General features: G+C 40.2%; 2 protein-coding genes across 3 annotated transcripts; one reads left to right on the top strand and one right to left on the bottom strand.

Moving 5' to 3' along the window:
• Nucleotides 1–3,636: 3,636 nt before the first annotated feature.
• Nucleotides 3,637–5,953, bottom strand: LOC128734723 (NEDD8-conjugating enzyme Ubc12). Of its 2 annotated transcripts, XM_053829044.1 has the most exons (5): nt 5,731–5,953; nt 5,436–5,672; nt 5,192–5,325; nt 4,619–4,786; nt 3,637–4,549 (listed from the first exon to the last, which is right to left on the bottom strand). In XM_053829044.1, the coding sequence occupies exons 2-5, from the start codon at nt 5,542–5,544 to the stop codon at nt 4,409–4,411; spliced, it is 552 nt and encodes a 183-aa protein (XP_053685019.1). In that variant the 5' UTR covers nt 5,545–5,672; nt 5,731–5,953; the 3' UTR covers nt 3,637–4,408. The 2 variants fall into 2 exon arrangements, with proteins under 2 accessions (XP_053685019.1, XP_053685020.1); XM_053829045.1 differs by having other exon boundaries at nt 5,436–5,953.
• A 2,061-nt stretch (nt 5,954–8,014) lies between these two features.
• Nucleotides 8,015–13,285, top strand: LOC128737273 (ATP-dependent DNA helicase Q4). Its single transcript, XM_053831877.1, has 9 exons — nt 8,015–8,116; nt 8,178–9,383; nt 9,440–10,938; nt 10,997–11,207; nt 11,263–11,330; nt 11,388–12,056; nt 12,120–12,604; nt 12,673–12,992; nt 13,052–13,285. The coding sequence occupies exons 1-9, from the start codon at nt 8,015–8,017 to the stop codon at nt 13,283–13,285; spliced, it is 4,794 nt and encodes a 1,597-aa protein (XP_053687852.1).
• Nucleotides 13,286–15,713: the final 2,428 nt, after the last annotated feature.

Here is a 15,713-nt window from a genome sequence, read left to right as displayed (position 1 = left end):
AGCAAAATGGAAAGAAAAAATCGAAGCTAAAGAAACTATTTTTGCTGTATTTTTGGATCCAAAACACGCGTTTGAAACAATCTTTAAAGCTTGCTTCAGATGATATTAAAACAACAACAATTGCGCGTATTTGTTATTGAATTCAAGCTCTTTTCTTACACAAATGTAGCATTTTCTTCATACTTTTAAGAAAAAATACGGATAAAATTATTCGTCACGGTTTCGAAGGAATTCACGAACTTTTTCTGTAATATGGCTCATTAGGCGGCGCACTCTTTCTTCGTCCATCGTTTTGGTTTTGGCAATCTTATTCCACCAGCTCTTCATCTGATTGATGTCAAACTTTTCCCTTTGCCTTAAGTCTTCTCTTTATGGTTGCCCAGTATTTCTCAATAGGGCGGAACTGGGGGTAATTGGGTGGGTTAAGGTCTTTCGGAACTAGTCTGGGCCCCTTTCTCTGCATACCATTCTTTAACGACTTTGCTTGCCAAATCTGGCCAAAACATCACGGAAGGGTGGTGGGATCGAAAGAACGGCAAAATTCGTTTTTATGAGACATTCCTTTTGGTACAGTTCCGACGTCATTGTCTTATTTGTAACGAAAACTTTCGTTTTTCTGCCACAGCTGCAAATGCCGTATCAAATCGTAAATTTCGTGAAATTTGTCGGCAAAAACAAATTTAAATTTGCTTGGAACATCGCCCCGAGCCGTTGCCAAGTAAAATTTTTTGACCTGGCATTTGCCCGAAGTCAGCCTTGACATATAGGATAGGTTTCATCGTCCATCAGAAGACACCCGTCGAACTTGATTAGCACCCGGTCGTATAGCCTTCGAGCACGAATGTTGGCCACACTATTCTGTTTTATGATTCGATTTGGCTGAATTCTCCTCACGGTACTATGGGCAGCACCAAATTTTCTGGCCAAATCACGGTCCGACAGATTGGGATTCCTCTTGATGGTCTTCAAAATCTTACCGCGCAGTTTCCGGTCGACAGTTTCACTCCGATGATTAGCTTGAGGCTTCCGAATCGTCGTCAATGTTTCCTTATACCGTTTGATAACGCGCCATACGGTATTTCTGGGCAATATCAGCTGTTCAGCTAGTCTAGATGCAGACCACAATGGATTTTCCAAATAACTGTGCACAATTTTTTCCCTTCTTGCGGCTTCCATATTGTTTGTTTACAAAATACAGTCGTTTGGCGGAATGTCAAAAATACATAGGTGAAGCTAACAAAATTTCCGACACGTGGGCGCCAAGAATTTTCAAATCCGTTATCCGTTTATCCGCCACAATATGAGCTAAAGTTTGTTCCAATTCTAAATCAAGCAAGCTTTAGGCCCTTATTGTTACAAACCTTGAAGCGATTTGGTATTGTAGGGATGGCATATAAATGGTTTGAAAGCTATTTAAGTGACAGAATTCAGAAAACTGGCTTTTGGATAATTTGAATTCTGATTCCATTGCCAACACACTTGGTGTACCGCAAGGAAGTGTATTAGGGCTCCTTTTGTTCATAATTTATATCAATGACACGAAACGAGTTTTACGGTTCTGCGACATAAATTTGTTTGCTGACGACACTCGTCTATTCATTGCGGCTAAGGAACCTAATGAAATTGCCAATATGTAAACCAAAATTTATATTATCTTTCGAATTGGTTAAAATTCAAACAGCTTAAGCTCAACGTTAGCAAGACAAAATATATATTTAGGAGTAGTCATTGATGACAAGTTAATCTTTAAGTCTCACATTGATAATGTCACCAACAAAATGGCGAAAAAGTACGGTGTCTTGTGCCGTTTAAAAAATGAATTGACTTGTGGACTTTGGAACTCGTATACCGTCGCTTTCTTGCGGAGTTGTATAGTATATCGAGCACCAAAGTTCTGTATAATCTCTCTCCTAGTCGTAGTTCTAAATCGTTATCTAGAACCAATTGTGACTAGCTTGAGCTCTTAAATATTAGGTTCAATTCCTAATCAAGTCCAGATAATTTTCGGGTTGGAAACGTTTTGGACGAGCCTTGGATATTTTTTTGATAGTTGGATATTCACTTAACGACAAGGTCGTCGGAGTCCATTTATGGCAGTCAGTATGGCACCGAATATCACCCTTCCCTTCCCTTCTTCAGTGTACCAACATGCTCTCATAGACTCGGGAAACCATCACAAAAAAATAAAATTAATTCAACTAACCTGCTAGCCATAATAAGATCTAGCAACTCAAAGCATTAAACATTGTATTCTATAGGTTGTATTACTTTTTGCGGCATAAATTTCACCAAATATTGAGATTTCTGCCCAATTGAAATTCATCACTATATTTTCACTTTTTCGCCGTCGATTTTTCATTAATTTTTTCTCATGGAACTGCCATATGGAAAGTTTGTGAAGATTTGGTGCAAAGTTTTGTCTATCCTTTTCACTCTTTAACAAACCTGTGCACAGACTTCACAAATAGAACAAACTTGGGAAGGTGGCAGCACCGTTTCGCGCACATAGCGAATTCGTCACATCACTCGCGAAAAATTTAACTTGAGGCACAGAAAACTTTAATTTGCCACCCGAACTGTTATTTAGTAAGATAATATAATGATTTTGCCCAAACTGTTCACTTGAATTGATAGGAAAAACTTCCCTTCGTTTCGATTGCAATTCCGAATCCGCGACCGTCGTTGTACGTTGTCAAGGGAACGGACGTTTATATGGAGTGATGCCAACGTAAACATTTGAGCATGAAATTGACCAATTATTTTCGCTATTAAATTAAAGGTCGTAGACTGTCGATAATATACTTATAAAATTCACTGATAATAAAATTCACCGTAAACAACATTTTATATGATAGAATTACTATCGGATCTAGCTCAACAGCAAAAATAGATACGCGATTCTGCGTTTCATAATAGTTCATAACAGATTATTACCTACTACTAGCAAGTCTATTCTCAAGAAAACGATAGTGGCAACAATTACTGAAATCAGTAAAAAATTAGCTGGACTCTGACGACCTTCACCTTAAAACTTTGATGTCTTTGTATTAGAAGACAGCTCGTTATTTGCTTTTACACCTGACTACATTGTTATAATATAAACATCTTAATAGATAAATTGACTCGCTCAAACCGTTGCAGGAGTACGAGGTGGGACCATCACCATCATTCATCATACTTAAATGCCGATCTCAAGACTAGAGTTCCGCAAGGCTCGATTCTTGGACCAATACTGTGGAACGTGTATTATATTATAGACTACTGTAAAGTTAAAGTTGTCTAACGGTGAGAATACAAAGGGCTTCGCAGATAATAATGTTGAAGCAACAACTGACGAAACGTAAGTGGAATAAGAAATATTGACGATCATTGTGATTGAAAAATGGAAGTGCTGTAACACTTGGGAGGAAGGATCCATGACTACCTGAATCAGATTGCCACGTCGACCATGCAGCGATCTTGACGTTGTCCAGGATAAAGCCAAATACTAAATGTCTTTTGGTGTTAGGACGATTAAATTCGTGTGAATAAAAAACTGGAGTTCGGTCGAACCAAGTCAAAAAGGTTTAAACTTAATGCTAGAATGCAGAAATTTGCGTTGTAAATGTGAAAAACAATATTTTCAGAATCAGGCTTTTGAGACAAGTGGGAACAGATTTATTCATTCATTCATTCATAGTCGGGTAAAACTTTTATATTTAATTTTGACTTATCTCTTGTCGCTATAGTTTTCAGTACAATAATTATTCATATTTTTTTTATTTGTTTGTTTCTGCATCGTGTTTTCTTGTGTTTTCAAATGTATATTTAACGCGAGTCATCAAGAAGTGATACAGTTATAGAGCGCTTTAAGTGTGGAGAAATTAAGTTTTGTGTGACTATTGTTTATATTGATTTGTTACATTTATTCGTTTCACTCTTTCATCGGCACCTGCAGCAGCAGCAGCAGCTACTACTAGCGATCTGAATAATTTTGTTTTCTTTAGACGCAGTTATCATGCCAGATGTTCCGAATCTGAAAGCTCCTGCATGGCTATTGTTCTAAGTGTGTTTTCAGGGATTCGTTTACTAAGTTGACTCAACGTTGTGTTTGGGTTTTTTCTGTTCAGTATAAATATATTGCTGAAATTTTTATAATTGGGTGTGAAACTATGCGTTGCAGGTTGCTCTCATTTTCCAATCATTTACAGTTTTACTAAATCATCTATTTGTGTCTTTCACAAACTCGTTTTTTCATGCCTCTCCTTCTAACCTTATCAGTTAGCTCAACGCTATCGCTTGGCAAATGTTCGCCTTCCTCCTCTGTTTCGACCATTTAGTTATACTTAAAGTCTATATAATAGCGTCCACCAATCGTAAGAATAATTAAATAAACGCAACATTTGAGAGTGAGTGTAGAATTTATATATCACTTGAGACAACGCTCGAAGTATGTCTCGCCAATGTAGCTGCCACGCATTGCCTTAAAAACATTGTGCTCGAACAGACGCCGGTTGGTCTGTAGCACCTCAGCGGCCTCTCGATTTAGCGGATCCTCCGGGTTTGGTTCCTAAAAACGAAATGACGACAATAAACGTTGTTCTCACATAAAACCAATTCTGTTGGCCTGATTGCTTACCAAGAACAAGTACTGCAGCCCGTAGACGATTGAATTGATAGTGAGCACCGGCTTCCAATCTTCACGCAAAATATTGAGACACACGTTCCCTTCCAGATCGATATTGGGATGGTAGACCTGTGTTTCACACTTTACCTTCGGCGGCTCATGGGGATAGTTTGGGCCGACCTTCAGCGAGAGGTGTTTTGGGAATAAAATTTACACAATGATAACGATATTTAAACTATCATGAAATTAACTGTGTTTAATAAACACTCGAATTTTTGAACACGTTTATATTTATCTAGCTTTTTGCTTGGTTATCACTGTGTTTTATTTGTATAACATTCTTCAGATGACGTTGTCAGAAAACAAACAGCTTAAACACAGTTGAAACAATAAATAATGTTTAGTATCAACTACTATGAGAGCTACTATCTAAATGATTTTTTTCCGAAGCAGGTAGTGGTTCATAAGTATGTTAAGCAAATCAGCCTGCTTGGAAATCTTAACACCAGTACGACTAATGCTAATTTCGAGTGCTAAATTCACCCAGTTTGGACACCAATTTCCGACCAAAAGACAGAAACTTACCTTGAAGTTGAAAACAAATCGACCACCCTTGTAAAAGCCCTCATCTGGACAAATGATTAACTTGAAATTTAGCAGATCATCCGGATCAGGAAATTCTGTGGCACAAGTCTTGGGTAGATTCAGCTCATTAATATCTGCGAACGGAACAACAAAATATGGTGTTTATTTTTTCAAACAATAAAATTAATTCTTTTAATGGAATAGAAAGTTTTTGGATTGTCAAATCAGCCATTTCACTGTTTACCTTTTGTAATCCTTAGCTGAGCGGCAGTGAAAGCTTTTTTCTGGGGTCCAGATTTTGGGGTTGCCTCTCCATCTTTCTTCTGTTGTTTTAGCGAGAAAAGTTTAATCATTTTTGTTTTTAAACTCGACTGCGTTTGCGTTTGCGGAATGACTTGAACGAAAGTTTTTTTTTATGCCAACTAAATGTACGATAAACCACTATTATCAAGGTCAGTGCCTATTTCCTCTTCTTTCTGGGCTAAAATAAAGCAGTAATTCCAACAAAAAAAGTTTCTTCACGGGCTGTTATGTCAAACCTTTCTGGGATATTCGCAAGTGGCAATCTGTTGTTCCGACACAAAAAGCACTTCCTTTGGCAAGACAGAACCGAGCACCACAATATTTTCGCGATACAAATACGTCCCAGCAACCGACACTAATCGCCAATTGAAAATTATCGATAGAAATGTCTCTTTTATTTGTAATTTTGTATTATTTTTCGTCTGAAGCAGTTTTTGGACATTTGATTCACAAACGCCACAACCTACACAAGCATACTTTTCTACACGTTTAATCGAAAGCAGGTAATGTTCATTCCAATGCCACTGAATACAACCGTTATACTTTTTTATAAGGGCGTATGTACAAAATCATTGTCCTATCCAGCTTTTTACGAGCCATAATGGCGGATGTGTTCGTAATATCCAGCTTTTTACGAGCTATTAATGGTGGACGTGTTCGTAATATTTGAACCACATTTTTGACATTTCGAAATACATCGCACGTTTACTTTCTGCACGTTCACAGTAAAACTAAGGCTGTGAATCATTTCGCGAAATTTTTGATTAAAATTTGACAGTTCGATGGTTTTTCGAAAATAACCCTGCTCGGGAGCATGGTTAGTTTTCACCAGTTCGATGGTTCGCTTCTGAGAGCCAATGAGATATGCCACAGGTGAGGAAAGAGCTTCGATATGTTTCATTGATTTTTCCTTGAATTTTTTTCACCAATGTGTGGATGTTTAACATATAACAAATTTTATTCAGCCCGAAATGAAATGAGATAAATTTTATCTATCAAATAGGAGCAAATGAACACCAAAAATTCATCCAATTCCAACCTGGACTGAATAAATAAATTTGCTGTTATAGAAACATATCTTCATCCTCACCTTATATATGCTCTCATTGAGTAAAACAACTATCAATCTATCAAATATGAAATGTTTCGCATTCTGAACTGATTTTAACCACTCGAGGAGTAATAATCATCAAACTGTCAAATTTTAACTAAAAAATTAAAAACTTCGCGAAATGGTTCACAGCAAGGGGTCGGACACTCAGCACATAGTGCCCCGGCACTGCAGAGATATCAAACGGCACACCTCTAAAGCCTTATAAAAATAACATTTATAGGGCTTTACACACCTCCGGTTCAATTTTTATACATATGAAATGGGAGCACTGCCAGTTGTCAAAATCATCTCGCACGGTTGCCAGATCTATCAGATTTTAACGAATTTAACAAATCTTGCAGTTCGGCACTTTCGGTACAGCATCGGCACAGTTCGGCTCGTTTCAAGTCGCCTAACATAAAAACGGCTGTGCCGAGTGACCGACCCCTTGGTTCACAGCCTAACGGAACGTGCAATGTGAAATGTCAAAAATGCTGTCTAAATATGACGAACGCCGTCCGCCATTATGACTCGTAAAAAACTGCATTTGGTTTGGACAACACTTTTGACATTTCCCTAATCCACCTTTTTACGAGCCATAATGGCGGACGTGTTCGTAATATTTGAACAGCATTTTTGACATTTCTGTATAAGGATTGCAAATGTGCGACTGTATTAGTGGTTTGTGTGCATCGTGAAAAATGTTTCGCAGCGAACAAAAATTTGGAGATGCAAACAAACCGCGTATTCGTATATTCGCGGCGGAAGGCCCAGACACATTGAATTACGGATTTTACTACGTTACGTCAATTTGACAATTTTTCCATGGGTTTTCTGTCAAATTTCCGCAACGTAGTAAAATCCATATGCATTATGTCTGGGTGTGAAGTGTGCGTGCGGTAAATGTCAGCAATCTCTATGTGGGGTATATTATTATAGTTACTATATATATAGTTCGGCGGATAGAAAACCAGGTGAGTTGGCATCCCTGATTTTTGAATTTAAATTGGAAATTATGGAGAAATGTGCAGGTTTTTACGGAAAATAATCGCTAGCGGGTATTGAAAATGACTAGTTATATGAAAATAAAGTGTGTTTATTAACATTACTCCCACAGTTCGAATTTTAAAAAAACGTTTGGCTCCGCTTTTGACGTTTAATTGGCTCCCGATTTTTGTATCTGCCGAACTTAGTCACATATATATTTTATGGGTGCATGAACATCTTAATAAATTTTATTTTATTTTTTCAGTGTATGGATAACCGTCCATTCCCTGGCGTTTGTTTTGACTGGTTTTCGACGATCTCTCAAAAACTCAAAGCGCGCAATTTTTATATCTGTGCTTATTGCTATTCTTTTATTGCATTGATAATTTTAGAAACTAAGCATAAATGCATGCTTTATTTAGCATATATTCGCAATTGTGATGGATGATCCGGGCTTCCAAAGCAGATATCATAAGTGTAAGTGTAAAGTGAAACTTTGGGAAAAAGAGTTTCGGAAAAAACATGGACGTATTCCTTCAAAGGTAATAAACTTTCAGCTATAAACACGGCGATTTGAACAATTTTATTACGTTTTTTTTGCAGTATGATATCAGAGATTCATCAGCTGATGTCCGAGAAGCTTACAAGACGTACTACAAGTTGAAAACCTCATTGTTACAAAATACGCTGCAGGATGTATTTGACGACGAAGATGACTTCGACAGCTCTTTGGTGTCGCAAATGGAGCAAATGTCGCAAGACAATTCTATCGCAGATAGTTCATTTTCAAACATTGGCGAACTGAAAGCATCAAATGTCTCGATTAATAATCTTCTGACAGACCAAATTACTGGACAAGTTAGGGAGTTTGAAGCAGAACAAGAACTGGAGCAAAACACGCGAGCTTGGGGAAAGGAGTTAAACAGAAAAAAGTCGGAAAAAGTTAAAATTCCCAAAAAATCTCCGCCAAAACCTAAGGTAGTATCTCTCACCAAGAAATTAATTGATGTTTCCTCTATGGTTCCCAGCCGTAATCCACGGAAATCACTTGCTAGTAGACTTTCCACTAGTTCGCAGTCGTCTGCTTCGATTCAAATTTCATTCGGTTCTGGAAGTTGGAAGGATTCGCTTCCGGATCTTGAGACTTTATTGAATGAAAAATCTAAACAGGCGCAACAATCGTCTCCAGTGCAAGGATCGATTGGAAACCAACAACCCAAAATGCCAGCCAATCAGCTCGATGAAGGTTGGCTAAACCGTCAGTCGGCAACGCAAACGGATCTGGTAGCATTAGTTGCATCTCAGAACGCTTGTGAACCCAAAAAGTATGGTCTTGGCAATATTAATTTGTCGAATTTGGACAGTTCCTATGCAGCTCCCGTCGATGTTTCAAATAGTTTCGGAATGTCCGCTCTTAGCATGAGTTCTACAACCAACGCTTCCGGTGATTCACAAACCCTAGCCCAATGTACGGTCTTAGATCGCTCAATACAGTCGGATTCCGACGGGGTAGTGGAAAATAGCGAAGATGAATCAGCGGTTGGATCACTGAACAGCACGACCAACATTCGTCACGTAGCGAAAAAACGGAAAGTGTTTACGAGTGTAAACATGAAAAAGGAAAAGAAGGAACTGGCGACGAATGATACTGCTCGTGTGGAGCAAGTGAGTGCGGAAAAAAATGTTGATGTAGAGAATTTGGATCCGGCTGCCGGAGTTGACACCCCGGAGAAAAAGGTTGATCCTAAACCGAAAACCGTTCGTGGTCGCAAAAAGCGACTGCCCAAAGCTGAACCCTCGGTTTCTAAGGTAAGTTTTATGATGCTTAACTAATTCGTTGTATAAAATGTAAATTTTCATCCAAGGTTCCAACGCGAAAACTGCCAACACGTGCTCGGAAATCGATTAGTTATCAAGTTCAAGTCACCAGCGAGGATGAAACAGCAGCTGGTGCGTTTGAAGATTTTGATGACGACGATAAAGATCCTGATTTTGAAAACAAGAAAGCGAACGTTTCCGAAATAGATTCAAATGACAGTACGATTGCGAATGAAACCAGTGATATAGTGGATTCTGATCGGGTTGAGGTCAAAAGAAAAGGCAGACCTCGAAAATCGACGGTGAATGTTATCAGAAGTGCTTCCACTCAAAGAAGCAGTCGTAAGCGTCGTTCGGGAAGTGCAAAGAAAAGTCCGTCAGCACCACGAATCGGTGGAAATATTAGTAAGGGTAAAAAGAAAATCGCGAAACAAGGGCATGGTCGACTAGCTAATAAGGAACAGGACAAGGTAAAAGAGGAGCACGCAGAAGAATTTAATGATTATGTTTTAGAATTTGGAATTGAAAGTCTGCATAATGTACCGCGGGTTGAGCTAAGCGAGCTAAAGATGAATAATGTAGCAGCTGAAAATTTTATTCAAGGAGCTCCAGCTAGGGAAACAGATACTAAAGGTGCGACCAGTCGTGATTTGATATCGCAAAAAGAAACTGTTTTACAGAAAAAAGTTGCTGCCGGAAAACTGAATGAAAATTTCGTTCGGATTGATATTAGAAAGAAAGTGTTTGTAAAAGGTAAAAAGACAATTAATTACAGCAAGTATAAGAAATCCCTATGGAAAAAGAAGAAAGCTGCTGCTCTATGTGGTCCGGAAATGGATATGGGTGGATGTGATGGAGGTGTATTGACTTGCTTTCAATGTGGTGGTGTTGGTCATATGGCTCGCAATTGCAAAGTAAAGGGTGAACAGTTGCTGCCAATAGATGCTGTAGAAGTCGATGAGTCCCCGTTTCCAACGCTGGAGGAGGCTGAATCAATGGCAAAAGCTAGATCATTGGTGGTTCACGCTAATCGCATTCAAAACCTTCCAATTACGGATAATCCGACGTGGAAAGAGAAATCCGAAGATGCCGTCAACGAATCAGCACGCGAAGACCTCCCTCCTGAAAAACCTTCCTACATTAGGCATACTATACCTGAAGATTTCCTGAAAGCATCCGGTATCCTTGAATGCACCGTCGGTAGTAAAGACAAAATTGAGCCACTTTATCAGCTTCGTCCCGATGGTTCGCTTCCAGCAACACCGAAAGTGGTATTCGATGCCTTGGCAATGTTCGGTCACAAACAGTTCCGCGCAGGACAAGAACGAGCCATTATGCGAGTTCTCAGTGGCATGTCTACCTTAGTTACGCTCAGCACTGGCTCGGGTAAATCTCTCTGTTATCAGCTGCCAGCTTATTTGTACAGAAAACAACGAAAATGTGTTACTTTGGTTATTTCGCCACTCGTGTCCCTAATGGAGGATCAAGTGCATGGTGTACCGAACTTTCTGAATGCACAATGCTTGCACACAAACCAAACACCCAAGTAAGTCGACCGTAATCTACCGCAACGTTAAATTTGAAAAAAATCTATCTAATTCTAGAGTTCGGGAAAAGACGATGGCCGCTATCACTTCTGGGGAGTTAGATGTTCTACTTATATCGCCTGAAGCGGTAGTTTCCGGAGAAAAATCCACCGGATTTGGGTCCCTATTGCGCCAGTTACCACCGATCGCGTTTGCCTGCATTGACGAGGCACATTGCGTATCACAATGGAGTCATAACTTCCGTCCAAGCTATCTGATGATTTGTCGGGTAAGTTCCAAATGCCTAAGATTGTGCAATAATTGATTATCATCGTTCCTATTAGGTCCTTAAGGAAAAGCTAGGCGTTCATACAATTCTCGGATTAACGGCGACAGCGACTGCTCAGACCAGGTAACTAAAAAAGTCTTTTAAAGCAATGTTGCGATTAATTAACCTAAAAAACTGTAGACTTAGCATTGTGGAACACCTGGCTATCCCGGATGGAACCGACGGTATTATTAGTGACATACCGTTGCCCGATAATTTGATACTGACCGTGTCGAAGGACGCTAACCGCGACGCGGCACTGCTAAACCTGCTCCGCTCGGATCGTTTCTCTGAACTGCAATCGATCATTGTCTACTGCACTAGGCGGGATGAATGTGAACGAATCGCAACATTTTTGCGGACCTGCTTTCAGGATATGCAAAGGAACGATGCAGCGGATGAAACTGCAGCTACCAAACGAAAGCGGAAGAGAGAAAGCTGCACCGCTGAGCCGTACCATGCTGGGTTGCCGTCGTCAAGAAGGAAAAGCATTCAGAATGCATTTATGCGTGGTGATTTGCGGATCGTGGTGGCAACAATCGCCTTCGGAATGGGCATTAATAAGTCGGACATTCGGGCAATCATTCACTACAACATGCCGAAAAATTTCGAAAGCTACGTGCAAGAGGTGGGTCGTGCTGGTCGCGACGGAAATGTTTCCCATTGTCATCTGTTCTTAGACAGTAAAGGAAACGATAGAAATGAACTGCGTCGGCACATTTACGCTAATTCGATTGATCGTCATGTGATTAGAAAATTACTGCAGAAAATTTTTGTTCCCTGTGCGTGTGTGAAAAACTTTAAGGATGAGTACGTTTTCGAGCTTATTTGAAATCAAACTTGATCAGTTACTTTTGAATTTTTTACTATCAGGAAGTTCTCGGAAGAGCATCGCAAGCAGCTAGAGGCGCTAAAGGATATCGACTGGTCAGAGGATTTTCACCAAACCGCTGAGACTGAATCAATGGTGGTGAAACCACCAAGTAGCACTCGACGAATCTGTCCGGGTCATGAAGTTTGCTTTTCGATAGAATCGACCGTTCAGCAGCTAGACATCCCGGAGGAGAATATATCGACACTACTCTGCTACTTGGAACTGCACGAGGAACGCTACATTCAAGTGCTGAGCAGGGCGTACGTCATGTGTAAGGTAATGTCCTATGCTGGCCCAAGAGCGCTGAAAGCTGCCGCCAAAGAGTGTCCGCCGCTTGCTATGGCCATAGCACTAGATTTGAAGAAAGGCATCTCGCATGATGCAGCCACTTTCATAGAGTTTCATGTTATTGACGTCGCTGCTGCCATCGGTTGGGACAGTGGAGTTGTTAAGTTTCAACTGAAAAACCTCGAATGGGTTGTTGGTGAGCATTGGACTCATGAAAATGCGTTTCTTTCTGTGTGACCCACTAATAAAAGTTTGCGATTTCAGAAAATAACGTTCGTAAACGCTCTCCGATCAGTGTGAGCTTCTACGATTTGGGCTTCCGAATGAGGGCACCGGGAGATTTATCGGACGATGAGCTAGATACCAATTTAGACTCGCTGTACACGCGGGTAATGAATCAGGAAAAAACTCAACTCGTGCAGCTGCAGTGCGTTTTCGATGCACTTTCATCGGTTGTTTGCCAAACTTATAGAGTTGCTAGCGAAACTGCAAAATTCCTGGATTCTTCCGATAAGCTTAAGACTATAATTCGAGCCTATTTTGAGAATGAGCATGGCACTGATAATACGGAATTCGTCCCTGAGGTATTGCCTCGTATTTGCGAGATAAGATAACGTTAATTGCTATGCTTTATTCCTTGCAGATTGACGATACTCCGGAGCATCAACTGCTCAGCGATATACGAACAATGATACAACGATATCCGGAGAATAATTTTACCGGTCGTGCTATCGCCCGTATATTCCACGGGGTACAAAGTCCAAACTACCCGGCTGTCATTTGGGGCCGATGCAACTACTGGCGGGCTTACACCAGTGCCGATTTCAATCGAATTGTTCGTATAGCTAATGCTGAAATTGTGCGCATGCGGACTTAGCACCGGTGGAACAGAAAGGAACCCGTCGCGCAAACTAGAACTGTTTGAATTGTGTTTCCTAGGATCAAAGCTTCGATGATAATAGATTTTATAGTTGATTTCTTATTAGGCAAATAATGTTTTTTCTTTTTTTTCGTCATAGTTAAGCAGAGTGACTCCAAACTTAAAGGTGAGTTATTGCATACTTGGTTCATATTATTTTTTTATTTATGTATGTATGTACAATGAATAGCAATCTTGAAACAGGGCTCACTGGAAATAGGAAGCGTCATGTTCTTACCCAATGCTACGTGAAAACTCAGTTTTTTTTTTGATATTATACAAAGTTTATGTAAAATGCAAAACGAATAAGTAACATCTCGCTTCTCTACTCGATACCGGTGATAAGGGTTTTCTACTTGCTTTCTAACTCAACAACCGTTTTGATAGAACATTGTTGCTTTCTGAAGTTCTTTCCTCCGTGTAACTCTGCTCTGTTATGCAGCTATCCATTGCGCTTATATTACCAAAAATATCACAATAGATCAAATTAATGGTCGCAGTGGTGCCAACCTTCCTACAAAATATATTACCTAAACATGCAAGCATTGTGGACAAAGTCTTAGAAAGACGTTTAAGTCTAACGCTTTGCTTTGATTTCAATTGGCAATGATTTTACTGTCCATAGTGTTATATATTCCAATTAAAACGAATTGCTGTGTCTTATATAATGTCTTTATGGCGATTAATAATCTTATCAGGTATCAGGAAGTAAGCTTGAGAATCATGACGAGTTTATCTGCTCAAATTATATCGATCCAATCCTCGACATCATTACTAGAAACATTCGGACGACGGAGGCAATCTGCGCCAGACCATAAACGGAAGCAGGAAGGATTGGTGATTGATTAGTTCACATACTTGGGATCTCTGATCACCGACGACAATAATACGAGTAATGAGTCTTAACGATGCATTGAAGCTGGAAGTCGAGCCTACTTTTCCTTTTCGCAAGACGCTTCGATCAAAGAGAATACGCCGCCGCACAATCAGGCGATATATGAAACGCTAATCAGACCTGTAGTAGTCCTCTACGGACTTGAGACAGTAACTTTGCTTACGGAAGATATACGTGTTGCCGTATTTGAACGAAAGGTGTTGCGATCTATTTTTGGCGGAGTACAAACTTGAAGCCGACTTGCGTGTGTCGTGACACGCAACGAATTAGCGACGAGTAGCCCAGGACCGAGTACAATGGAGTGGAATATTGGAATAGCAACATTCATGGCATCCCTGTTATGTGTACGTACAGCAACGTACATGTGTGTGTATACACAACTACGCGCTTATCTGCGAAGCAGACTTGGCAACAGAGCAGCAGCAGCGGAAACAGTGGCGGTAGCCATTTTCTATCTTTATAACTAAATGTGCTTTCAATGTGATAAGTTCGTTTTTTCATTAATAAATCTTTTTTGTGTTTAATTAATTAACCTTGGCTTTCAATTCTATTGCGACTTTAAACCAAGAGGTTATGGGCCCAGTTGCGTGAAAGTAAAGTGGTTAATTTGTATCTTAAACGTCGCGACTAGTGGTTTTTGTGGAATATCGAGAAAGACTAAAGTGTGCTGTTGGAAACAAAATGGCTGACATGAAAGTTTCGATTGAAAAGTTAAACGACCAGAACTATGGTATCTGGAAGTTTAAAATGCGGCTTTTGCTAACTAAGGAAAAAGTGCTGAGTGTAGTGACCGAACCGAAACCTGAAAATGCGGATGCGACCTGGGTCTCAAAAGATGAGATGGCGCAGGCATTGGTTGGATTGGCGCTAGAGGACACGCAGCTTATTCACGTTATGCAGAAGACGACGGCGAAAGAGATGTGGGATGCACTGAAGGATTACCACGAACGTGCATCTCTCTCTAGCAAAATCCACGTAGTGCGTAAGCTGGTGTCCATTCGTATGTCGGATGGTGAATCCATGGCAGAGCACTTGAAAGCGATGGCGGAGCTGCGACTTCGGCTCTCGGCGCTGGGTGAAGAAATGAAAGATCACTGGTTTGTTGCTTTGATGCTTTCTAGCTTACCTGAATCGTACGATGGTCTGATAATGGCCCTCGAGAGTCGTCCGGATGAAGATCTCACAGTTGAGTTTGTGAAAGGAAAATTACTCGATGAAGGTCGGCGACGAGTTGAAAAGATTCCCGAAGAAGAAAAAGCACTTGCAACGGGATCGAACAGTGAAAAGCAAAAGTTTTGTGGTGCAAAGCAGAAAGTGAAGAAGAACAAAGTGTGTCATTATTGCAGCAAAGAGGGGCATTTTCGACGCGACTGTCGGAAATTTGCACAAGATCGGCAAAATAGAGAGCGGGCTAATGTGACTGTCGAATCAGACGAAAAATTCGAAATGTGTTTAGTTGCTGGAAGTTTCGGTGAAGCTGGTGTTTGGTAC

This window comes from Sabethes cyaneus, chromosome 2, assembly GCF_943734655.1.
Source record: "Sabethes cyaneus chromosome 2, idSabCyanKW18_F2, whole genome shotgun sequence".
Classification (NCBI taxonomy): domain Eukaryota; kingdom Metazoa; phylum Arthropoda; class Insecta; order Diptera; family Culicidae; genus Sabethes; species Sabethes cyaneus.
Note: the sequence above shows the minus strand (reverse complement) of the source record. Positions and strands in the feature narration are given on the sequence as shown.